Here is a 26,623-nt window from a genome sequence, read left to right on the forward strand (position 1 = left end):
GGACTGGTAGCAAGTATCACCCTCACTTCACAGCTTGATGAGGCTCCAAAACACTAGTGTAGGTAGATGCTCAGAAATACATCTCAAAACATTTCAACCAGTGTGGAAGAAAACAAAAAGAAGTAAAAGAAAAGAACAAAGGGAAAGAAGGAAAATTAATAAAAATAAATGTGCCCACCATCCAGGAAGAAAAAAATATGCACAGATCAGGCATACATTCATTCATTCAACAATACTAATACTGATCACCTTTCAGGTGCTAAGCATTAAGGGTACAGCAGTGAACAAGACAAACAAGATCCCTGCTTTCAGAGCTTTCATTCTAGTAGAGGAAGAAGGGCAACAAACAACTTGAGACAATGATAAGTATCTTGAAGACAAATTGTCTAGGGGGACTACAGATAGCAAATTAAAGAAGGACTCTAAGAAAAGTGATAGGAGGACTGAGATCAGACTAACAGGAAGAAAACAGCCACGTAGAAATCTTGAGAAAAGTGTTCCAGATAGAGGCAACAGCAAATTCAAAGGCCCCAAGACTTGAACACACTTGGCACATTCAAGAAACAGAAATGCCAGGGAATTCCTTGGCAGTCCAGTGGTTAGTGCTGCATGCTTCCATTGCAGGGGGCCCAGGTTCAATCCCTGGTTGGGGAACTAAGAACCTGATGCCACACATCACGGCCATAAAAGAAAGCAATGCCAGAGTGCCTAGAGTATAAATATTCCTTTTTTGAAAGGTTTTTGTAAAGTTTATTGAGTGTGAGTTTTTTTAAATATATGAAGAGAATTCAAATGTCCATTAGCAGTAGAATGGGAAAATTATAGTATATACATGTGTAATATATACAGTAGAATACTATACAGAAATTTTAAAGAACTATTGAAATAATATTGATAAACTAATAGATACTGAATAAAAAATGTCTGAAAGAAATGAGTACAAACTAAATGATTTCATTTATATGAAACTCAAAAAGGTAAAATTAATCTGTGGGGACAGAGATTAGAATAGTTGTTACCCTGGGCAGGGAGATGAATGGGATGAAGTATAAGGAAGCCTTCAGAGGTACCAGAAATGTGCTCTATCTTGACCTGAGTGGAAGCCATATAAATATGTACATGTGTAAAAGAATTATCAAGTCATACACTTCACATTATGTATACTGTTCCTCGATCCAAAATAATGTATGTGTTCACATATATACACAGATATATGTATATATATGTGAAAATTTAACACTACCCATGCAGAACATTAGAACAAAGCCTAGTAGGGACTCCAACTTGCACACACAGGACACTGATCTAAAATAACCACTGAAGAGTTGACACTTATTTAGCACTTATTATAGACCAAGCACTGTCCTAAGCACTTTATACACAGTTTTATCCTCACAACCTATGATCCAGGAAACTTGACAATAAGGAAACTAAAGAATGAAGTGGTTAAAAAACAAAAATAAAAAAACTTGCCAGGATAAGTCAAAGTAGAGACTCAAACCCAGAGAGCTTGATGTTTGAGTTCAGCCCTTAACCACTATACTATACTGAGCAGAGATAGAGTATACTGAACAGAAGTAGAGTAACCCACACATAAACAAAGCTGCATCTGCAGAGAAACTGAAGAGGTTCCAGGTCAGTGAGAAGGAAGAGTACATGCTTGCTGACCTTAATGAACAAACTGTAGGGTATCCAGATATCTTGAGTTTCATCACTTGTTTGCCTGTAGGTAGATGTGCCATCCTAAGAAGTAAAAGAGAACTATCTGCCACACGCTGCTGCTGCTGCTAAGTTGCCTCAGTCGTGTCTGACTCTGTGTAACCCCACAGACGGAAGCCCACCAGGCTCCCCCATCCTTGGGATTCTCCAGGCAAGAACACTGGAGTGGGTTGCCATTTCCTTCTCCAATGCATGAAAGCGAAAAGTGAAAGGGAAGTTGCTCAGTCATGTCCGACTCTTAGCGACCCCATGGACTACAGCCTACCAGGCTCCTCCATCCATGGGATTTTCCAGACAAGAGTACTGGAGTGGGGTGCCATTGCTTTCTCTGATCTGCCACATGCATATGTATATAAATACAGATAATGGTGAAGTGAAAAAGAGATAGACAAATCAATGAAATAGTAGAAAACTTAGAAGGAAAAATTGAAGACTCTGAGTGTCTACTCAAGTTGATAGATGTATTCAGTATAATAAATGGGAAAAAAAAGGCTGAAATACATTGCTATCCACTATAGGATCTAATTGATACTATATTTTAATTGACCTAGGGCTTCCCTGGTGGCTCAGATGGTAAAGAATCTGCCTACAATGCAGGAGACCCAGGTTCGATCCCTGGGGTGGTTTGATCCTGGAGAAAGGAATGGCAACCCATTCCACTATTCTTGCCTGGAGAATCCCATGGACAGAGGAGCCTGGCAGGCTACAGTCCATGGGGTTGCAAGGAGTTGGACACAACTGAGTGACTAACACAACTTAACTGAGCAAAGTCAGTGCTCTGAGGGTAATTCTCCACCAAAACTTGATTATGAATGTAAAGATACTATAAAACAAGACAGAAAGATGAAAACGGTTTAACCCTGCAGAGCTGTGATCACATGTTTCAGAATCTCCTAGCATGCCTCCTGGAACTGTAGACTTCTAAACCCCTCTCCCAACTTGAAACAGACTTTTAAAGATAAGGATTAGAGGTCTACATTCTAATAATGACCCCAGTCAGTGGTTCCGAATTGGGGTAATTCTGGCTCCCAAGGGACATCTGTCGATGCCTGGAAGTATTTTGGGTTGTCATAACTGGGACAGGAGGTACCACTGGCATCTACTGGGTAGAGGCCAGGGATGATGCTAAACACCCTAAAGTGTACAGGACAGTTACCACACAAAGAATTATCTGGGCCAATAAGTCAATAATGCCGAGATTAAAAGACCCTGCCCCAAATAACTCTGATGTTCACTAAAGTTTGAGAAGTACTCATCTAAGCCTTAAAACAAGCCTTCAAAAGAAAGTAGCATCTGAACAGATTTTTGAGAGGATGAATAAAACTTCTGCCATCTCCAGGAAAGGCACTGGAGCAATCCTCACCTATTTCCACCTCATTCTCCCCATATTACTCACCAACACCATCCCCTTTTCTCAGGATCTTAGCCTCTGTTTGCCCATCTGTGAAAGATCACTATGGAACACACTGACTATAGTAGTCCACAGTGCCTCCTGAAGGAGATGAAAATCCTGTCTGCCCAGAAGTTGTGGCTGAGTCAGATAACACCACTCCACTCTGATCATGAGCCATTCACCCAATACACATTAGGTTTACCAAGTCAGAAATAGTCTTCTGACTCTCCTAAAAAATTTCCCTAGTTCCTCTAGATGTGAGGGTTTGTGTTTTTAATTTTCAGGCAAAAGTTATCTGCTCACTATGTCCTTTTGTAAGGCATCCCACCCTCCCAAGGTAAACACTAAAACTATAATGCAAGGTGTTTTTACCTTCAAATCCCAACCCTTAATTTCTCAAACTAGCTCCTGTATCGCCTCTTCCTTTCTGAAGGCCCCAAAGATTTAGCTCACTAATTGGATTCACATATTCATGTTTCACATGACTCCCTGTTATACCTTATCTCAGCAGCATGGGACATGGGTTCCCCTAATTCTACCCCCAGACTGGGTCTGAAACCAGCATGTAACTCCTTTCTGTTTTAATGGACTTTTACTGCTAGTCACTCCAAGTCTTTTACACCCCCAAAATGAAAATAGAGTGAGACCTGCATTATTGAAGCTGCCTCTCTAAATCCCCTTCACGTGGTCTTTTTTTTTTTTGGCCACACCACATAGCATGTGGGATCTTAGTTCCCCAACCAGGGATCCAACCCTTCCACCCTGAAGTGGGAGCGCAAAGTCTTAACCATTGGATCTCCAGGGAAGTCCCCCTAAATTCTCTTCATAGAGAACTCCACGACAGGCCACAACCCTTCTGTTCTATCATTTGTTTTATTTTAATTACTGGGGATGGAATTCATCATTCATTCCTCCATATCTTTCAGAGCACAGCCTCCAACTCAAGGTGGTATATGATGATAAATACTACTACTGAGTACTCACTATATACTTGACACTGTTCTAAGTGATTTAAATATACTGTATTAATCCTTACAACAAGCAAATGAAGTAGATACTAATACCATAATTTTAGGGTGAGGATTTTACTTTACCCAAGTAATAAGTAGTAAAGCCACTAAATCTTTCTGGTAGCTCTATGAGAATATCGTGTTAGTGCAAAAAAAAAAAAAAAAAAAGTGCTTACTAGTAGAACATTTAAAAATCTAGATTCAGTTAAAATTCTGTGGAAACTCCAAACTGATATTCATATCACATTCATTCCCACTTTACATCTGACAAGCATCACCCCTATTTTCTAGATGCTAGGACAGAACCGGCCTGATTCAGTGATAAGCACACGAGCCACTATGGGGCAGCATCTGTATCTTGTGTGTGTTGCTATGCTCTGTACAGTGTTTACCTCAGAATGGGTGTCTAGCTGACACTTGAAAGTGGAATTAACTCAGGGACTTGCCCAAGACTAAGCAGCAAGTGGCGAAACCACGATTTCCCCAATCTCTACTCTGGGTTATCGGTCGTAGTCATACCTACTAGAAATGAACTAGCTCCATAGAAGAGAATTCAATCTGGTCCCATCAGAATCTACTAAGTCTGCCTACTTTCACAAATTAGTAATAGAGATGAAGAGGTTTAAACAAACATGACTATCTCAGGTTCCCTTTTAAATGATTTTACATAAGAAGGAATGCACTTGTACCTTCAGGAGGAGGAACCAACTTCAAACTGACAGGATTTCAGGAAACTGTGATTGAAAATCACCTTTTTCTGACAGCTCCCAGGATAAGAATTCATTGTACAATCCTCTTCTCAAGAGCAGGAGCTCTTGTAAATTAATATTGTCTATCTCCTGCTCAAGCCCTGAACTTCCTCAAGCAGCACAACGTCACTCACACCTTTTTCATCTCCTTTCCTGTTGAAAAATACAAGCCTCATGAATACCACCCAAGCATAAAATGAAAATTGTAAGACAGGCTCCCATAATCTTCTTAAAGGAAGGCACAAAAGGTAACAGCAACCTAGCAAAGTAAATTGATTTCCTGTTAGCTCAACAACTAACACTTACCAAGACGTTATAATAACATGAACATGGTCTAAGGGGAAAAGGACACAAAATTAGAAGTATGGTCCCTGCCTTGAGATGCTCACTATTAAGTGAAAGAAGTGCCTATTCAAATAATTCCTTATAAAGAAACAGACATTATTTTCCCAGGAGTTTTTTCATGTATGTCCTTCCTCCAAGCTACCGCCAAAATATCAAGCTCACCAGGCCTCCTTATTTCCAGCTGCCTACTAACATGTCCATGGGTATATTCCACAATCAATTTGATCTCAGCATACCAGACTATCTCCACTATACCTTTTCCAAAGCCACCCAACCCTTTAAAAAATCTGCTCTACTTTTTCTAATCCATATCCTGGTCAATGAAATTCCCATTTACTCAATTTCTCAAATTAGAAAGCTTAGCCCACTGTCTCTCCCTAAAACAGTCACTAGGTCCTATTGCAGCTATCTCAGAAATACTTCTAAAATCCATTCCCCCTCCTCTTCATTCCCACTGCCACACTTGTCTCACTGCCTCATTTCTCCATTACTTTAATCTGCACTTCTGTCACTCCTTAACATTAAAAAGTTTCAATGGCTCCCGGCTCTTTTCAGTCTCACCTCCAGACAATTTCCCCACCACACGTTCTGTTTCAGACAAATTTCTGACACTTAAACGTCATGCTATTTTCTTTCCTGACTGTTACCATGTCTTTGCTCATGCTGTTGTCTCCAACTGGGATGTCTTTCCTTACTTGCACAAGTTCCTACTCATTTTCCAACACCCAACTCAAATACTTCCTCCCTGCAGATTCCCCTGACTCTCCAGGCAATGGTAATATTTCCTTCACACCAAACAAATTCCTTTAAATGGATATGTAACACGCAGCACTACAACTTTCATGTGAATATGTCTCTCTGATGTTCTTGAGGAAAGATAGACATCTTTTTTTTTTTTAAGTAAGAAGTGGATTTATCTTGAGAAACACACTCCACAGACAGTGTGGGCCATCTCCGAAGGCAAGAGGCCTGATACTCATATATCTAACCCCAGAGCCAGTTACATACGTGCTCCATGAATGTGTGTTGAATAGAGTTCACCCTCATATATCCTGGATCAATTTGGTATTTGGTTAGTTTCCCCAAATTCTATGGATTTCGGAACTTGGCTCTATATAAAAGTCTAACTTTCCTAACACTGCTTTGAGTTTTCATGAGGTTTTATTATTACTATTCAAATGTCTAACGAGTATATATGCCTAAACATCCTATGAAAATACCTTAAAGGCTCCCCTGTTCGCTAAGGAAAGAATGAGAGTACTCGTTCACAATCCTAACAAGAATAATCATCCTTTCTTCTAGACTGATCCTATATCTGGAAAAGCCCTCACACAGGAGGTATTGTACACACAAGACCAACGGAAGGCACACCGAAAACAATTCCAATTAACTTGAGCTAAATTAACAGCAGACACAAACCCTATTTGCCCTCCTTTACAAAGTCAGTGAGAGTACTAGCAAACAAACAGCTCTCACTACACGCAAAACTTTTCCTGGAGAGGAGGAACTGGGGCAGGTCAGATGATCCACATTTACTCGGCCCTGCCCAAGCCTCTACTTCTCCACGTCGAGAGGCAGCACTCCTCAGCCTCCCATAGTTCTCCTTCCCCAAGGAACCAGCTTTTATTTCCTGTTTCTTCCCTACACCTTACTGGGAACAGGTTCGTTTCCCTGGTTCACAACTAGAGAGAAAACATGGTAGCTTTGTGTGAAGGGTGGGCTGGAGCTCGACGGTCAGAGACTGCAAAGGACAGGATGGAGCCCTTCCGGGACACCTGAACACACCGGCACACAGGGCTTCCTCTAGCCCTTCTCCGGGGTCTTACTCCGCGCCCTCACCTCAGGGCCAGGATGGGCTGAACGCCACTCGGGTGGGAACAACCCGGGAGAAAAGCTCTCAAGGTAGCCTGAGGAGTCCGGGTCAGCCTCGTGCCGAGGTCAAAGGTCAGCGCCTCGGCTGCCAAGAGAGCCCACCAGGGACCCGAAGCGGAACTGTAGAGTAGAGGGACCGGCTGCTGGATGAGCGCTCAGCTTCTCGCTCCGCTCCGCCGTTCGGGGCCCACCCTCCCCGCCGCACGCAGCCTCCGCCCGCCTCAGCAGCTGCCCTGCCTCCCTCCCTCTCCCCGCGTCGTCCCCCTGGCGAGCGCAGGCCCCGCCCCCAGGGCCGCCTCAGGGCCAAGGCCTAGTATGGCAGGACCCGCAGAGGTTGGCCAGGTTCGGAAACCTGCCCGGGCCGGCAACGCTTACCGGGCCCCTGATTCCTCCTCCACCACCCGCGCCGCTCCCGGGTCCGCTCGCTCCCGACACCACCGACTCCGCCGCTGCTCCGGGCTCACGGACGCGCTCCCGACCTCCCCCGACCCTTCCCCCCAGCCCGTCGTGTCCCGCTGGGTCCTAAAGCCTGCTGCTGATAGGTTCGCCGGCGCCCGCTGCCTGAGGCTGGCTTGGACCACAATTCCCAGCAAGCATCACAAAGACTCCGTTTCCCGAAATGCACCGCGAGAAAGAAATTAGCAAAAGGAACCTGTATCAGGAGTCTACTGGATACAAGTTGAATTACCAGTTTCTTTAAATATGGCAAATTCTGAAATCGGCAAATTTGGGGAGGAAGATGATGTTTCAGTTCAGTTCAGTTCAGTCGCTCAGTCGTGTCCGACTCTTTGCGACCCCATGAATCGCAGCATGCCAAGCCTCCCTATCCATCACCAACTCCCAGAGTTCACTCAGACTCACGTCCATCGAGTCAGTGATGCCATCCAGCCATCTCATCCTCTGTCGTCCCCTTCTCCTCCTGCCCCCAATCCCTCCCAGCATCAGAGTCTTTTCCACTGAGTCAACTCTTCTCATGAGGTGGCCAAAGTACTGGAGTTTCAGCTTTAGCATCAGTCCTTCCAAAGAAATCCGAGGGCTGATCTCCTTCAGAATGGACTGGTTGGATCTCCTTGCAGTCCAAGGGACTCTCAAGAGTCTTCTCCAACACCACAGTTCAAAAGCATCAATTCTTTGGCGCTCAGCCTTCTTCACAGTCCAACTCTCACATCCATACATGACCACAGGAAAAACCATAGCCTTGACTAGACGTACCTTTGTTGGCAAAGTAATGTCTCTGCTTTTGAATATGCCATCTAGGTTGGTCATAACTTTCCTTCCAAGGATGTCTATTAAACATCCAGGCAAAAGTATTTAGTAGACATTTGGATACCTTCTGTTGGAACTCTGCAGAGATATCTTGGCTGTAGATAAATATTTTGGAGCCATTGTCCTAGTGGTAATGGTTCAAGCCACAAGAAGGAAAGAAATGGTCTAGGAAGAGGGTTAAAAAAAAAGTAATAATGGGGGGGGCAGAGAGAAAAGGACCCCTAACAGAACTTAAAACCAGCATTTAAAGGATGGTGGAGAAAGAGGAACCAATGACAAAGTTCTAAAGATAGTACTATCTGAAAAGGAGGGAAATTAGAGTGGGAAAAAATGCTGTGGAAACTACAGGAGAGACTTTCAGTAAGGCAGTTGTCAAATGTTTCAAAGAGAAAAAGAAATTAAAATACCTTGGAGACCTCAGGAAAATCTGCTTCTCATGAGTAGTGGTTTGAGAAATGAATGGAAGAAGAGAAAGTAGAGACAACAAATGCTAAATCTGCAAGAAACTTGACTGTGAAGGGAGAGGGAGTAATCGAGGTGACAGTTTCGGGAGATAAGAATGAAAGAGTGGCTTCCAAAACAGGACAAACTGGGGAGTGTTTCTATGCTGAGAGCTGCTGCTGCTGCTAAGTTGCTTCAGTCGTTTCTGACTCTGTGCGACCCACCAGGCTCCTCTATCCACAGGAAGAATACTGGAGTGGGTTGCCATTTCCTTCTCCATGCTGAGAGCAAGAGGACAAAATGAGGCTGATGGAACAGATATGGATGCAATTCTCAGGGAAGTTGTGTGGAAAAGGAGGGAGGGGAAAGGCTCATGAAAGAGGGACTGGACTTGGAGGACAGAAGAATACTACAGCACCTGAGAAGGCAATCTGGGGTGGAGAGAACTCTTGCATGTCAATTTGTAGGTGCTGAGGAGATTACACACAGAATCAGTACCATTAAAGTATGTTTTAATTTTGTTTTCTAGCAAAATATTACTTTGGATGGGTTGTTGATAAAATGGTTTGGTGCAATGACCCTAGACCCAGATTGTGTGTGGTTGAAATCCTACCTCTATCTCTACTGCTTAATAGCTGTGTGATCTTGGTCAATGTACTTTATCTCTCTGTGGTTCATTTCCCTCATCTTTAAAAGGGGGTGGGGGTCACAGTACGTTCTAATAAAGTACTAGCTATTGTTTTTTCCACTAGACTGTCATTCCATGAAGCTGAGGTTTTCTCTTTTGTTTAGGGTTGTCTCCCCAGGGCCAGGCACTTTGTAGGTGCTCAATAAAAAATTTCATGAATAAATTGGAATGAGAGAGCGTGGCTTGGAGGGAAGGGAAGCGTTGGGAGTTGGATGCTGAAAGGGCTGGAATCTGGATTCTTTAGTCAGACTCTGGGCCACTCCCCGGCTTCTTGGGGCCTGAGGCAGCCGGCCTCCGAAGCGTACCCGTGGTTGGCGAGGTCGGAGGCTCTGAGACCATTGGGTGCTCTCGCGGCTCCTCCCACAGCTATGCCCCGGTAGCCCCCCCGCCCCTTGATGGGCGGTGTTATGCCGGCAGGGCGTAAAACAGGCGCAGGTCTCAAGCTAGCCGTGAGGGGCGGGGCTGGGCGGGGCTGAGTCTTAGCCCGGCCTTGGCTCGCCTAGTCGACCCGGGACGGAAGTCTCAACCCCATCCTCGACTTCCCGCGGGAACCCGGGACTGAGAGACGGGCTTTACCCTACGGTGCGGCAGGCCTAGGCGTGCTCCGGCGCGGGGGACACTATGAAGCGTGCGGGGACTCTGCGCCTGCTCTCAGATCTGAGCACCTTCAGCGGCGCGGCCCGGCTCCGGGAGTTGCTAGCCGGGGACCCAGCCGTCCGAGTTCGCTGCAGCCCAGACGGCCGCCACCTACTGTTGCTGCGACCTCCGGGGTCACCAGCCCCGCAACTGCTGGTCGCGGTGCGTGGACCCGGTGAGGAACTGGAAAGTGCCTGGCCGCCTGGCCAGCCCTCACCGCTAGACGCCTTCCTCCTGCCGTGGCGGGCGCGATCGGCGCTAGTCCTAGTGTGGGAGAGTGGCCTACTCGAGGTGTGGGGCTCGGGGGTGGGGCCCGGCTGGCGGCTGCTGCAGAGCACCGAGCTGTGTCCTGGAGGTGGAGCCCGTGTGGTAGCCGCGGCGGCGCCCCGAGGCCGCCTGGTGTGGTGCGAGGAGCGGCCCGCCGGCACTGAGGGCCAATTAGGGCCTCCTGCAGTGGCTTTTAGCCATTGTGTGTGCGTCAGGACCCTTGAGCCCAGCGGGGAGGCCGGCACCAACCTGGGCAGCACGCACATACTGCTGCACCACTGCCCCGCTTTCGGGCTGCTGACCTCCCGCAAGGACCTCTTCCTGGTGCCCACTGCCACCACCTGGCCTGGCTTGGGTCATATTCTGCTCATCTGGAGCCCAAGCAAGGGCAAGGTAGTGGTGGCTGCCCCATGTCTTGGCCTCTCCCACAGTAAAAGCCTGAATCCTGGAAGAGGGGACACATGGGACTTCAGGACCCTGCTCCGAGGCCTTCCTGGACTGCTGTCCCCCAGGCAGCCATTGACTGTACATACCTGGGCCCCAACTCCCCAGGGCCTGATGTGGCTTGACTTCAGGGGCACTGTGAGCCTGGTACAGCCCCACGGTGGCTCCCGGACTGTTGGCACCCTGCAGGAGGCACCTGCCAGCCTCGCAGGGTCTGCAGCACTGGGCACATTTCATGGCACTCTGGCCTGTGTGCTGGGCTCCACATTGGAACTGCTGGACATGGGCAGTGGGCAGCTGCTGGAGAGGAAGATCCTGAGTACAGACCGAGTACATCTGTTGGAACCCCCCGCCCCTGGCATGGAAGATCAGGAAGAGCTGGAGACTCGAGGGGGTCTTCGTTTACTTTCAGCTGTGGGTCTGTTTCAAGTAGGCTGGAAAACCCCACAAAGCCTTGAGCTGCCTTCAGCTGAAGATATGGTGTTTGAGGAGGCCTGCAAATACTACCAGCGACGGAGCCTGCGGGGTGCCCAGCTCACCCCAGAGGAACTGCGACACAACAGCATATTCCGAGCACCTCAGGCCCTGGCATCCATCCTCCAGGGCCATGTGTCCCCATCAGCACTGTTGACCACACTGAGGGCCGAGCTTCGGGATTACCGGGGCTTAGAACAGCTCAAAGCCCAGCTAGTGGCTGGGGACGAGGAGGAGGCTGGCTGGACTGAGCTGGCAGAGCACGAAGTGGCACGGCTGCTGAGGACTGACTTGATGGGAGACCAGCTGGCCCAGCTCAACACCATTTTCCAAGCCCTCCCTACAGCAGCCTGGGGTGCCATCCTCAGGGTCCTGCAGCTCCAGCCAGATGGCAATGGCCATCTAAGGTCCCAAGCTCCCCCGGATGTGTGGAAGAAGGTACTGGGGGTTACAGCAGCTGGAAAAGAACCACCCAATGGCATACTGCCCCCCTTTGAACTCCTGTGCCAGTGCCTCTGCCGGCTGGAGCCACAATGGCTGCCACCCTTTGTGGAGCTGGCCCAGCAACAGGGGGGGCCTGGCTGGGGGGCAGGAGGCCCAGGGCTGCCCCTCTATCGCCGAGCCCTGGCAGTACTAGGTGAGGAGGGGACTAGGCCTGAAGCACTGGAGCTAGATCTACTCTTGGGCAGTGGGCGGCCCAAAGCTGTGCTTCAAGCTGTGGGGCAGCTGGTGCAAAAGGAACAATGGGAACGGGCTTTAGAGGCTGGCCTGGCTCTCAGCCCCTCTAGCCCCCTGCTTCGAAGTGAGATCTTCAAACTGCTGTTGGCCGAATTTGCCCGGCATCGCCGGCTTGATGCTCACCTCCCCCTCCTTTGCCGCCTGTGCCCACCAGACCTAGCTCCAGCTGAACTCCTGCTTCTACTGCGGACATACCTCCCAGATGAGTTGGAGCCCCCTGCCCCATTCCCTGAGCCTGGGGCAGAGCCCCCTCTCACTGTGGGCTTGCTCAGAGCCCTGCTGAAGCAGACTGGGACTCAAGGACGAGCCTCTGGCCCAGTTCTAAGCTTATATGAGGACATTCTATGGGACCCAGACACTCCACCCCCCACCCCACCTCGGGTGTCAGCCCTCCAGGCATCAGACCACCCAGGCCTTGAGGCCTGGGCACCATCTGGACAGGGTCTCTATGTGACTGACACAGGCTGAAAATTGTCTCTGGGACACAGTGATCAGGGAAAGGTGCCTAGGAGTTAGAGGAGCCAGAGTGGGACCTCTTCCCACTTCTTCTTCCTAGCAGTTTTTATATATATATATATATATATATATATATATATATAAAATGGTACAATAAACTTGTTTGGTTTTTGTCCTTAGTTTTCCGTCTTGGCACAAAGGTTCTAAAACTCATAGAATTTCCTGAGTGATACGCGTGAAGGAAGTGTCTCTGTTATAACAAACCCCTTTATATCAAACCTGCATTTATACTAATAAGGTAAACTTATACTGCTACTAAAAGTGGGGACCCCTAGCATCAGGATAAGGGCTGGTCAGTAGAAATACCAAGTGGTGAAAGGGTTGAAAGCTTTAGCCCATCCTCAGCCTCCTGGGAGGGGAATGGGACTAGAGATTAAGCTCTATAAAAACTCCTGAACAGGGAAATTTGATGAACTGGCTTGGTGAACACATTAAGGTGCTGGAACAATGATGCACCCAGAGAGAGCATGGAAGCCCCATGCACATCCCCCACACAGTTCTTTGCCCTGTGCATCTCTTCCATCTGGCAGTTGTATCCTTTAATAAACCTGTAAACGTTAAGTATTTTCCTGGGTTTTCTTAGCCATTCTAGCAAATGGTCAAACCAATTTATAGCATGAAAGTGAAAGTAAAAGTTGCTCAGTCGTGTCCGACTCTGCAACCCCATGGAGTAGTCATGGAATTCAGGTCAGAATACTGGAGTAGGTAGCCATTCCCTTCTCCAGGGGATCTTCCCAACCCAGGGATCAAACCCAGGTCTCCCACATTGCAGGTGGATTCTTTACCAGCTGAGCCACCAGGGAAGCCCGATTTATAGTATGGGAATTCCCAATTTATAGCCAGCCAGTCAGAAGTATCAGTGGCTTGTGACTGGCACTGGAAGTGAAGGTGGTCTTGTGGAATTGAGCCCTTAACCTGTGGGGCCTATGCTAACTCCAAGTAGTTAGTATCAGAGCCGAATTGACTTGCAGGACACCCAGTTGATGTCCACAGAGAACTGATGGTTGGTGTTGGAAAACACAGTTGGTGTGGTTTTGAACAGCTAAGGGCCTCATAGAGTTGGTCATAGAGGGAGTGGTTGAATCTGAACTGTTGGCTAAAGTGGCCACTTCCAATAATGAAAATATTAATAATTAACATTTATGAGTACTCTGCTAGTCTTTAAATAGTCCATCTTTTATGTTTCTAATAACCCCATCAAGAAAGTACTAATCCCCATTTTACAGATGAGGAAACAGAGATTTAGAAAGACTACTTGACCAGGGTCAGTCAACTGGAAAATAGGAGCTCTAAGATTTGAACCACCTTACTGTATAGCCCTACAGTCGGACACAAAGAGTCGGACATGACTGAGCGAATTCACTCACTCACTCACTCATGTACTCACTGTATAGCCCTACAGCTGATGCTGGCTTGGGCTTGAATGTACTTCTCATTCCTGGCTCATTCTTCCTCTAGCCTGTTGTGAGGAGGGGGATTTGCCAAGGTTCATGCTTCCTTTCCCCAAGACCCTTCTGTTCCTAAGTAGGAATTGTGGTAGGCCCTGGGGCCATGCTTGTCCTCCCTAGGATTCCTGGAGCAGCCACTGGTTAAGGGGAAGGTTGACCACAAACAGGAGAGCTGGCTGCAGAGACCTCTGGCTTAGTAACAAAAGTCACTGGAGCAGGGTTGCTTGGAGGCTGACTGCCTAAACCAAGAAACAAGAGCATCTCCAGCACAGATTTCTGAGCCTCTGGATTTAGTCAGCAGGACCCCCTTTGAAGAGGCCTTGGCCCTCTACCCGCTGCTACCCAAGGGACTCCTCAGCTGGGTTCTGGGCTTAGGGTAGGACTCTGGGTGCTGCAACTCAGCATCATCCCAGACTCCCCAAGCATCCCTTGTCCATGGCTTGGGCCCAAGGTAAGGACTGCCACTTGGCTTTGCGCTCAGCTAGTACCTGCAGTAGCTCAATGTTAAAGAATCCGCCTGCCAATGTGGAAGGTGCAAGTTCAATCCCTGGGTCAGGAAGATCCTCTAGAGAAGGGCATGGCAACCCACTCCAGTATTCTTGCCAGGAGAATCCCCACAGACAGAGGAACCTGGCAGGCTACAGCCCATAGGAGCGTAAAGAGTCAGACACGACTGAGGCGAATTAGCATTTAGTACACACACAAGTAGGGGAGCCACCCAGCCTGGCAGCTCTAAGGGGAGCAGTTGGACTTAGATGGGAACTTCCACCTGCTCTTAAAGACTTGCTGCTTGACTGCTCTTGTCCTTGCTCATGCCCCAGCTCCAATGAGTGGGGTGAAGCAACCCCCAACCTTGTCTCAGGACTTTGGAGAACAGTTCAGGGATGCAAATATTGTGTGACTGGGTTCTGGTGGAGTGTGCAAGAGGACCATCAGAAAGTTGGCCCCTGAGGCAGAGGGCTACAGGTAGGTGGGTGGAGAGAGGGGAGTTCCCTGGTGGACCACTGACTGGGACTCCACACTCCCAATACAGGGGGCCTGGATTCAATCCCTGATCAGGGAACTGGATCTCACAAGCTGTAACACTTCACATGCCACAACACTAAGACCCAGCGCAGTCAAAATTTAAAAAAAGTAGAGTCCTTCGGAGAAGGCAATGGCACCCCACTCCAGTACTCTTGCCTGGAAAATTCCATGGGCGGAGGAGCCTGGTAGGCTGCAGTCCATGGGGTCACTAAGAGTCGGACATGACTGAGCGACTTCACTTTCACTTTTCATTTTCATGTATTGGAGAAGGAAATGGCAACCCACTCCAATGTTCTTGCCTGGAGAATCCCAGGGACGGCGGAGCCTGGTGGGCTGCCGTCTATGGGGTCGCACAGAGTCGGACACAACTGAAGTGACTTAGCAGCAGCAGAAAGAGTCCTTAGATAGGGATACTGGGACATGGGGGATTTAGGAGCTGAGGTCCTTCATCTTGGGTGCCTGGGTAAAGGGGGAAATTCTGGGGCTGAAGGTTTTACAGGTGGCTTAGTAGTTAAGAATCCCCCTGTCAAGCAAGAGACATCCAGGTTCAATCCCTGGGTCGAGAAGATGCCCTAGAGAAGGAAATGGCAACCCACTCCAGTATTCTTGCCTGGAGAATCCCATGGACAGAGGAGCCTGGCAGGCTAAATCCATGGGGTCACAAAAGAGTAGAGTCAGACTTGACTTAGTGATTAAACACAACAACAACAAGGTCCCTGGACAGGAGGTGGCAGGAAGGCCTGAGGCCCCTGGGGAGGTGAAGAGGAGGCTCCTAGGCCAGTGAGTAGTCATGTTTCCACAGGTGTGCCTCATCTCTGGAGCTCCCTCAAGGTCACTTGGCTGTAGTCTCTGGAAAACTTGAAGGTGAAACTAAGTTAGGCAAGACCAGAATGCAGTCTGGGCAAAGGAGAGGAAGCAAATCCTGAGGCTCCTCTATCTGCACATACTCCCATGGAGCCCAGTCCTCCCTTTTTCATCTCCCTAGTGCCTACCCACTTTTCCATTGCCTCACCAGGGGGTTTACTGTTTAGATACAGACCACAGCTTCTGGGCCACCCCGTGACTGGAACACAGGACTACAGCAACCCAAGTCTTCTCCAGCCTGCCAAGTTCAAAGATCAAATCCCACCCCTTTTCTCTGCATGTGGCCTGTAAGAAAATGGTGGCCAGAGTAGGCAGTATCCAAACCACTCAATTTTCCTCCCATTCCCTGACCCAGCCACACTTTCCCTGCATGGTCAGGGAAAGAGAAGGAGTCAGACCTGGGGAGGAGGCAGCTGTAGACCCCCAGCTCCATAGGGAGCCACCTGAGGCTGGAATGCCTGGCACCCGCACTACCCTGAAAAAAGGGGAAGACAAATCCTCACGTGGCTCCCCAGGGCCCCACTCAGTCTCTTCTTAGGCACAGGCTCCCCCTGGTGGTTATTCTCATCATTGCCAGCTCCACTCATTTCCTTTGCCACCTGCTGCTGCTGCTGCTAACTCACTTCAGTCATGTCCAACTCTGTGTGACCCCATAGACATCAGCCCACCAGGCTCTCCTGCCCATGGGATTCTCCAGGCAAGAACACTGGAGTGGGTTGCCATTTCCTTCTCCAATGCATAAAGTGAAAAAGTGAAAGTGAAGTCACTCAGTTGTGTCCGACTCTTAGCGACTCCATGGACTGCAGCCTACCAGGCTCCTCCATCCATGGGATTTTCCAGGCAAGAGTACTGGAGTGGGGTGTCATTGCCTTCTCCTGGGAAGCCTCAAATATGCACACACTTGCCCATTTCTGGAATAACGACTGAGGAAGCCTCTGAAGGTGGTAAATTAAGTTTTTTTTGAGGGCAAGGGAAAAAGAGGAGGATCAGGATAGAATTCAGGGAGCAAAATCATGGGGGAGAGGGGAAGGGATGCTGATCTTGTACTATGACACTGTCCTAGTAGATACTATTCCAGAAGAGGGAGGAACCTGAGCTGCCAGGATGCTTCTTGTCCAGGGTGGAAACTGCCCCAGCTACCAGATTGACCTGGATAATTTCATCCAACCAAAGAGGAAGTTGAGGGCACAGCAGAATTTTCTCAGAAGGCATAGGGTGGTTGTATTTTATATGAATTTGAAATACAGGAAAAAGATGCCGGATTTTATTCAAAATCAATAAAGTCCACTTTATGCTCAAAATGTGAAATGAAGGTAAATCTTCACAAATATAAAACTTTTTGAGAATCACAATTTCAAAGCTAATGGACCATGTGTGTGAACTGTAAACTGCCATACTGTTACTGCGTGGATCCCCATTTCTGCTGGTAAACAAAAATTCAGGTGGAGAGGGAAGCTGAATCAGGCTGTGAGGTGAGGGCTGAGTGACCAGGGTCCCTCACCAGTTGTGGGTAGAAGCCTTGGGGTGTTTTCTCCTCTAGTTCCCAGAGGCAGAGCCTGGGCCTGCTCCAAAGGTTGCTACACAGGAGCAAGAACAAAGGTGAAGAAAGACAGAGGCAGAGAGATGAGTAAGAGGGTGAGGTTGGACCAGGAGAAGAGAGAGAGGAGACGCAGACAGGAAGGGGGAGACGGACCTGGCGGAGGCAAGGAAAGGCTCTCACTCTGGCAGGCAGAAGATGCTAGATGCTCTCAAGATTGACTGCTGCAGGATGGAAGACAGAGCAGAGAGGGGTCCCTTGGGGCCTCTCACCAGAATCATAGCCAGAGCCAGTGGGACAGCTAGTCTAGATTTGGTCTCCCAGAGGTTTCCATTATCTGGGAAATAGAGGAAAAGGGAAGGAATTGTGAAGAGCTGAGGAAGAGTGAACAGGGGGTGGCCTTCACCAAGAATGAGGTCAGTCCACCTCATCTGGGCCTCGCTGAGCTAAAGGTTCTGGGGAAGCAGACTGTCCAGGTCTTTCAGAGGTTTCAGGTCCTCGGGCTTTGGCAACCACTCAGATTCCAAGGCGGCACACAGTCTTTTCACAGTCTGTATTACTTTTGTTTTGTACCCAGGAAAAGTGGGCATTGTCCCACCCTTAATCACACGAGGCTGGCACTAGGAGCAGCCTAGAGCCCCAGCTTTGAAGTTGTGCTTCTCAAAAAGTTTTATATTTGGGAAGATTCGCCTTCATTTTCACATTTTGGGAACAGCTGAGGAGCCATCAGGAAAGCAAGAGGGAGCTCTTCTTCCTGGGTGCTGCCTATGAAGGTGGCAGCCATCTCCTACTTGGCATCCTGGCCACCCTCAGACCCCTCAAGAAGCCCAAGATCATCAAAAAGAGAACCAAGAAGTTCATCTGGCATCAGTCAGATGGATATGTCAAAATTAAGCAAACTAGGGGAAATCCAGGGGCATCGATACTAGGCTGCACAGGAGATTCAGGGGCCACATCTTGATGCCTAACATTGGTTACGGGCCAACAAGAAAACAAAGCACATGCTGCTCAGTGGCTTCCAGAAGTTTCTGGCCTACAACCTCAAGCAACTTGAGGTGTTGCTAATGTTCAACAAATCTTCCTGTGCCAAAACTGCTCACAATATTTCCTCCAAGAACCGGAGAACCATTGAGGAAAGAACAGCCCAGCTGGCCATCAGAGTCCCCAAGCCTAATGCCAGGCTGCATAGCCAAGAAAATGAGTAGACACCTCGTGCACACATTTTGTTTATATTAATAAAACCCTAAAACTTGGCAAAAAAAACCCACAAAAAAAACGTAATAATTGTCAGTCTGTCCCAAGTCTGCCCTGCCTCTCCCATCTCTGTGCCCAGCTTCAGTTCCCAATCACCATCCTGTCAAGCCCTGGGCATCTGTTTTCATTCTTCACATCTCTCACACCCCATCTCTCAAAGTAATGGATTCTGAGCTTATGCATATTGATGATCAAATCCACTGAGTCTATCAGTACACTGAAATTCTTAAAAGTTGAATTCAACAAATCTTCTGTATTATAAACTCTGTTGACATCCCAATATTCTCCACCTGGGTGTTCACATCTGGGTGGGGTGGTGGAAATGGAGTAGTAGTACAAAAGAAGGATCTGGGCTGGGGGGTGCCCACCCTACCTGTGCCGCAATGTCTGCGCCTTCTTATCCCCTCTTTCTGGGATGCCATGAAGAGACTGTGGGTCCCTTACTGGTGTTCCAAGTTTCACTAACTCAAAATCCATGCAACTAATTCTAGGAAAGGGGGGGATTAGGAATTGACCCTACTGGGACCTCTTTGACGACTCTTCTAAAAAATCACTCCCTAAAGGGGCTTTTCCTGCATGCAGCTGAGGAAATACAGAGGTGAGAAAAACTAATTGGGAAATGCTCAAAATACAGCCAGCCATGGAGTTAAAGGGAAGATGAATGATTGCCCTAGTTGGTGTCTTCAGGCCAGACCCAAGAGGAGAGGCTATCAGCCCTTTCATTCCATGGACCAGAGTTGGCAGAAGTCCCCCAGCTTTCTGAAATTTTCAAACCTTCCTCAGGCTTTGGCCCTCTTTCCACACAGTGATCAACTGTAAAAACTGTGAAAGGAAAAGGTAGCATGCAATTTTCTTTAGGGAGATCATAACTAAGGGGAGGCAAAGAGATGTGAGGAGAGCTGGTGGCCCCCTTCAGCATCCAGTCTGGAGATGTGAGGATCCCCAGAGATTAAATGGGTAGCAAGCAACCTGAGGCTCTTGCTATTTGTGGAAAAGAAGAAAGAAGGCATGGTAGTACCAACCATAAGGCTCCCAGTTCAGGAAGCAAATCCCCAGAGTGGGAAAGAAACAGACCCAGCTGAATGGCTAGGCCCTTGGAAGTAAGGAAGTAAGGAAGAAACAGGGCTCAGGGAGCTAGCCTGGTTTGATAAAATAAACCCTTCTGGATCTTTTTAACCCTGATGGCTCCCTCAGTATATTAAGACACCTACCATTGTCAGGAACAGTCCTACTTTGTTAATGATCATATAGGAGTTCATTTTCAAAAAAGTATTTAACACTGACATCAGTTAATTAACATATGGGAGCGAGAGGAAGAAAAACCAGGTGGGCGAAGACTAAGACCTTGGGCCTGCCTTGCCTTACGTGCTTCGTGAAGGCAGAAACTCCCCCTCACTCCTTCTCCAAATCCTTGCACACATGGACACAGATGGACACAACACCGTCACCTCATTCTATAAAGAACAATAACCTGGCTGACCCTTTCCTGCCACCAGCGTCTGTGTGCTTTTCTCAGTTTAAAGGCTCTCAGTGATCAGGCTTGAATCAAATTCCCCATCACAAATGGGCTTCTTTAGGAATCCCCTGGTGGTTCAGTGGTTAGGATTCCATCACTGCTGAAGCTGTGGGTTCAGTCTCTGTTCAGGGAACTAAGATCCCTCTGTGCAGGGTGCAGCCAAAAGGAAAAAAGAAAAGAGGGGCTTCTTTAAGTAGGAAGAGATTTGTCCTTTCAGAGTCAATGACTCTCCAAGAATGGGCTTAGATTTCCCTCATCAAAGGAGGCACACGTAGTGGGTTGAATCATGGCCCCCAAAAGATACATCAGAACCCAGAATACCAGAGTACAGAATACCAGAACCCAGGATACCAGATGCAAAAGATACCCAGAACCTCAGAATGTGACCTTATTTGTAAGAAGGGTCCTTGCAGATTTAATTAAGGTAAGGATTTCAAAAGGAGATCGTCCTAGACTAAAGTGGGTCCTAAATCCAAGAATGAATATTCTCATAAGACAGAAAAGGAGACAACACAAAGACACAGGAGGAGAATGTCGTGCGAAGACAGAAGCAGGAGGAGCGCCAAGTGTAGCTGCCTGCGCCCAGAAGCTAGTAAAGAGGCATGGGATGGATTCTCCTCAGAGCTCTCTGGAACAAACCAGTCTTGTGAACATCCTGGTTTTGAACTTCTGACCTCCAGAACTGTGAGAGAACACATTTCTGTTATTTACAGACAAGCTTGTGGTAATTTGTTACTGCAGCCCTGGAACGCTAATACACAGGGAAAGAATGAGGTTGGGTCTTCCTCATCAGGTCTCCCTAAGGACAGGATGTATATCTTGGGTGGAGGCTATCTTTTCTGGGTCAAACTCAGGGTAGCAGTAAAAGGCTAAAGGTTATGGGAGGCTCTCTTACCAGGCTAAGGCTGAGGTCAAGACTCAGGCAATTAACTTGCACTTGCTGGCAGAGCTCCGCGCACTGAAGCGCTGGCCCCTCTTCCTAGTGAGCTGAGAGGCAAGGTCCCCATTGCTTGCAAAACCTTCAACACTTTGGTTGCTAGGAGAGGAGCTGAGAACAATAAACAGGACCCAGGCTCTGGTGTTGATAGTGGGAAGAGGACCTGGCTTTGACCTCAGCCTGGAGAGGAACAGCTCTGCCAGGCCTAGCTGGGGCTACAGTCCTGGAGACTCTGTGGATAACTTCTACCTCTCCTCAATACACACAGACACACACACACACCGAAAGAGCATTTCACACCTCAAAGTACCTCCCTGTCACCTTTCTGTCTGAAGCCCACACAGCAGCAGTTATGATGCCCATATTACAGAGAAAACTAAGCAGCAAACAGGAAAGCTAGATCCTTGGCTAGCATGTGAAAGACCTGGAACTAGAAAACAGACAGGCCTACAGGCCGTAGGTTAGCACCTTTTCCCCTCCCATGTGGACCTGGGAAACCCCTCTCAGCTCCAGGATAGGTCCCCCAGCCATGAGTGGACTGCCTTAGCAGCAAGAGTTTAGCTTTGTACTTAGGAAACACAGGCATGTGAACAAAAGCCGAAGAGCACTGAAACTTACAAAGCAAAGGAGGTACATATGAAAATATAACATCCTTCCATTTTAACTAGCCCCAACCCTTCAAGAGAGCTGGCCTGCCCTGCTAACAGTTGGGGCATTCCTCCAATTGTTAGAAGGTTACCTGGAGACACACTGGAAATGAACTCACAAGGATTTAATTCTGCCTTTACCACCTATTGTCTGTGCAACCTTGAATAATTTTCTCAAGCTCTCTGAGCCTCAATGTACTCAGTCATAAAAGAGGAAAAGAAATAGTATCTATATTATAGAACAGTTTTGAGAATTAAAAGAGAGAATGAATATGGAAGAACTTGTAAGATGTAAATTCTATACATATCATTTGGAGGGCACTAATAGTTAGGAACCTTAGGAATCTCTAAGGTCAGTTCCTCTAACTGTTTTACACTGGAGAAAACGGAGGCTCAGAGGATAAATGATGGAAAAAGGGTCACAAAGTAACTAGGACAGAATTATACTATACCAGGAGATGCGATTTTAAAGTGAACACATAGCAGACTTCCCTGGCGGCACAATGGATAAGAATTCACCTGTCAATACAGGGGACACCAGCTGGAGTACTGGTCCAGGAAGATTCTACATGCTGAGGAGGAGTTAAGCCCATTGGCCACAACTACTGAGCCTGAGCTCCAGGGCCCGCACATCACAACAACCAAGCCCAGATGCTGCAACCACTGAAGCCCTCACACCCAGAGTCTGTGCTCCACAACTAGAGAACCCACTGCAATAAGTCCACACACTGTAATGAAGAGTAGCCCCTGCTCACCACAACTCAAGAAAGCCCACACAAAACAATGAAGACCCAGTGCAGCCAAAAATAAATAAATAAAATTATTAAAAAAAAATAAACATATAGGTCAAAAATTAGATCATGTAGTCAAAACATGAAAATTCTTTCAATCATCTGTAAAATAAGGCAGAGCTGGCCTCTCAGTAAGTCCCACTCAGCCAGTTTGGAACCGATTGCTGTTTCAATGGTTGAGCACCAGATTTGGAAGTTGCCTTGCTTATAAAATCCATGTTGTGTGAAAAATGCTTGAATCATTGAATGCACACTTAGTATAACTGAGGTGCCCTCTCTCTTCTCAACCTGCCAGTTGTTCGAAATGGAATTGTTCTTTGCTGAGTGTAGATGTCTATACTGGTCCTCAGTTAAAATATGTCTACGATCCAGCTCCATAGAGGTGGAAGCAAGATGCAAGCCTCATGGTTGCACCGTCCTCCCAAGCATTTGTTCATCCAGCTAGGGGAGCCTGGCTGCTATCACTGTGGGCTTGCTTCTTGCTGAGCCTGGATTGGGCTGCCTGCCCACGGTCACCCCCCAAAACCTATCTTTCTTACTCTCAATCTGTTCAGAAAAGGATTCCAGCATGGGCTTTTGATGCTGAGATATTGTGATTTATAATAAGAAATGTTTAGTTGGTCTTCATCTCCATTTCTGGCACAGAACTCCTAAAATCCTTGGAGCTTCTTAATTGATAAATCTGTCTAAGAAATGTGTTTTGATATTCATAACAAACCCTCTTTCAACTACTCCAGAGTTTATGTTAATGAAGTGACTTTCAGAAAGTACCTTAAGGTTGGGGCTGGTTGCCAGGGGAACCAACCTAGTGATTAGAGGAATGGAACTTCCAGTTCTACCCCTGACCTCCAGGGAAGGGAGAAGGACTGGAGGTTGAATCCATTGCCAATAGCCAATGATTTAATCAGTCATGTCTATATAATAAAAAAAAAAATTTAGTTGCTCAGCCTGACTCTTTGTGACCCCATGGACTGTGTAGCATGCCAGGTACCTCTGTCCACAGGGATTCTCCAGGCAAGAATACTGCAGTGGGTTGCCATACTTTCCTCCAGGTGATCTCCCCAACCTAAGGATCGAACCCAGGTCTCCTGCAATGCAGGCGGATTCTTTACCATCTGAGCCACTGAAGTCCATGTAATAAGGTTTCCAAAAAACCCCCAAGGGACTGGATTCAGAGACCTCCCAGCTTGGTGAACCAGAATGAATCCACAGGAGAGAAAGCTGGTATACTCCAAACTCCACTGGGAGAGAAGCTCTTGCATTCAGGACCCTCCTAGAACTTTATATATATCTCTTCACCTTTTGTTTATTCATATCCTTTAATATCCTATGTAATAAACTGGTAATCTAGTAAGTAAACTGATTCCCTAAGTTCTCTGAGCCACTCTAGCAAATTAATCAAACCAAGGAGGGGGGTATGGGAATATCCAATCAATAACCAGTCAGTCAGAAGCACAGGTCACAACCTGGACTTATGATTGGCATCCAAAGTGGGACTGAGCTCTTAACTTGCGGGATTGGATGCCATCTCCAGGTAGAAGTGTAGGACACCCCGCTGGTCTGGAAGAATTGCTTTGTGATGTTAAAAAAACATAATGGAGATACCCATGGAGGATGATCCACATGCTGATCCCTAGCGAGGGCCTGAAATCCGGGGAAGACAGGATGATAATTGGCCACCAGTTCCCCAGCCCCTCCTAGTTCCCCAGCCCCTCCTAGTTCCATGCAGGCTGCTTCCATCTTGCCCAGCAGGTTGGATTGGATTTTTCTGATGGTCTCCTTTCCAGGAGATAGTGTTCATATCTGTGTCCTGGGAGTTAGATGGGGCAGGGTCAGGATACCGGGAGTAAGGGAAAATTTGGGGGGAAGAGGGTTTCCTGTCCAGAAATCTCAAGAGAAGGGACAGAGAGATGAGATTGAGTGGGCTGATATCTCACATCTGTGACTGTGATGCCTGGAATCTGACACTCCCATGTGTGACTCAGGCTCTCTGGGAGGCTGGGATTCTGGAGTGGGGGTGGGATCAGAGTCCAGGACTCAGAAATTCCCAGGGGTGGAGGGAGGTTAAGTCCCCTCTGGGCCTGAAGAATGGACTTGAGGAAGGAGAGGAGTCTGTACATGTTATTTCCGAGGGCACTGCTGCTGTAGCAAATGGCCTCCTGCGGCTGCGTACTGTTTATAAGCTGCAGATGTTCCAGCCCCTGGGGAGACCAGGCAGGAGGGAGAGGGGACAAGAACTCAAATGCAGGTCAGAAAGTGCCGAAAGGTTGAGGTCAGTGGAGGATAGTTGGGGGTGTGGAAGTTAGGAGAAGATGGCTGGAGGTGAGGGGTCCGGGATAAAAGAGAAAAATGGAAAACGGGTCAGAGGCAGATGAGAGGAACTAGGGTACAGGCAGGGGCTGGGTTCAGGGAGTTCTATGTAATGAAAGGGGATGTTTCTTGGAGAGATGGGGCCCAGAAGGTGAAAGTGTTCTGGGAAGCACGCTGACTGAAACCACCCATCCTGGCCAGGCTCCCTAGTAACCATTTGCATGAGTTGTTTTACGACAGGAGGTCCAGGTGAGGAACATGGAACTAATAAGCCTCCACCAACCGGAAGAGTTCGGGAAAGGTCAAAAGGAGGCACCACGTGTCCGTCCACCTCGCAGGATCCCTCTCACTAGCATTCGTCTTGGCTGAGCAATGTGTGCGCCACCAGGAAGGACTCTGAGTCAGAATGATTGGGCAAAGACAATCAGGAAACTAATCCCATCTCTGTAAAACTCGAGACTGCAAGCCACATGGCAGAGCAGTTCTTCCTGGGTTCCCTTACCCTATATAGCTCTCCGCCCAGGTGCCCTTTACCAATAAAATCTCTTGCTTTGTCAGCACATGTGTCTCCTAGGACAATTCATTTCCGAGTTTAGACAAGAGCCCAGTTTCGGGCCCTGGAAGGGGTCCCCCTTCCTGCAACAAAAGTGGGGAGCAAGTTGCACAAGGCAAGGAGGGGTTACAGGCTATGATGGGAACTTCCTGAGGAGACCAAAGGTGGCTCCTGACCTGAGGGACTAGCTTTCAGACAAGAGGAGTGGGTACTGGGTAGGGAAAGGGTAACAAACAAGAGGAGCGTGCTCTCGCCCAGCAGGAAGCAGGCAGATATGCGGTGCTGGGAACTGGCCTTTGGAACAAACAGCACCTGCAGAACTCACCTAAGCAGCTGGTGAACTCAGGACAGGAAGGTTACAAGATCGAAGATGAAGGCAAGCACCAGGTACAGTTATGTAGCCAGCCTCACATCTCAAAACCTGGGAGGGGGACCGGAACAAATGTGGTCTTTGGCTTCAGCCAGATATCCAAGTAGCTCTCCATACTGTAGACACATATCCTACTCCCTGTGGGGGGAGGGGAGGGGTAGTGGCAGGGCGGCCTCTGGAGGCCAAACTTGCAAATGGTGCTCCCCTTATCTTCCTGTCATGTCCCACTGGCTGTCCTTGTTTTTTAAGCTCTCACAAATCTGGGTCTAAGTGGTAGAGGAGGCAGAGTGGTGAGACAGAATGGACCCAATTAGCGAGAACCTCCTGGACAATGGGAGAGAAACTCCGCTGTGCCCTCCTTGTGAAGTGAAAGTCTCTCAGTCGTGTCCGACTCTTTGCAACCCAATGGACTATACAATCCATAGAATTCTAAAGGCCAGAATACTGGAGTGGGTAGCCTTTCCCTTCTCCAGGGGATCTTCTCAACCCAGGGATAGAATCCAGGTCTCCTGCATTGCAGGCAAATTCTTTACCAGCTGAGCCACAAGGGAAGCCCGTGCCCTCCTTAGATCATCCAGAAAGCATCCTGATGTACCAAGGTGGGACAGGAGGGCTCTGATGGGGTGCTTCAGAGCCTCTCTGCTTTGCAGCTAGGCTGGCCTACTCAATTTACAGTTTCTTAGGTGACTGCAGCCATAAAATTAAAAGCTTTCTTCCTTGGAAGAAAAGCTATGACAAACCTAGACAGCATATTAAAAAGCAGAGACAATACTTTGCCAACAAAGGTCCAGATAGTCAAAGCTGTGTTTTTT

The 26,623-nt window shown here is 47.9% G+C and overlaps 2 protein-coding genes and 1 pseudogene across 9 annotated transcripts in view; 2 read left to right on the top strand and 1 right to left on the bottom strand.

Annotated features, from left to right (window-relative positions):
* ARMH3 (armadillo like helical domain containing 3) overlaps positions 1-7,552 on the bottom strand; it is a 177,790-nt gene extending 170,238 nt beyond the window's left edge. For 4 of the 8 annotated variants that reach the window (XR_003032881.2, XM_010820002.4, XM_002698448.6 and 1 more), the window contains exon 1: positions 7,464-7,552. The gene's annotated coding sequence lies outside the window, so the exon portion shown is untranslated. Of the gene's footprint in view, positions 1-4,811; positions 5,025-7,055 lie in introns of all 8 variants that reach the window. The other 4 variants (XM_005225684.5, XM_024986075.2, XM_024986074.2 and 1 more) reach the window with 4 other exon arrangements.
* A 2,500-nt stretch (positions 7,553-10,052) lies between these two features.
* On the top strand, positions 10,053-12,672 carry HPS6 (HPS6 biogenesis of lysosomal organelles complex 2 subunit 3). The gene is given in 1 exon segment (NM_001081586.1): positions 10,053-12,672. A coding segment is annotated over 1 exon segment (2,406 nt). The 5' UTR covers positions 10,053-10,104; the 3' UTR covers positions 12,511-12,672.
* Positions 12,673-14,441: 1,769 nt separating this feature from the next.
* Positions 14,442-18,982, top strand: LOC132343929 (large ribosomal subunit protein eL32-like; annotated as a pseudogene).
* Positions 18,983-26,623: the final 7,641 nt, after the last annotated feature.

Source organism: Bos taurus, chromosome 26 (assembly GCF_002263795.3).
Source record: "Bos taurus isolate L1 Dominette 01449 registration number 42190680 breed Hereford chromosome 26, ARS-UCD2.0, whole genome shotgun sequence".
In the NCBI taxonomy this organism is placed as follows: Eukaryota; Metazoa; Chordata; class Mammalia; order Artiodactyla; family Bovidae; genus Bos; species Bos taurus.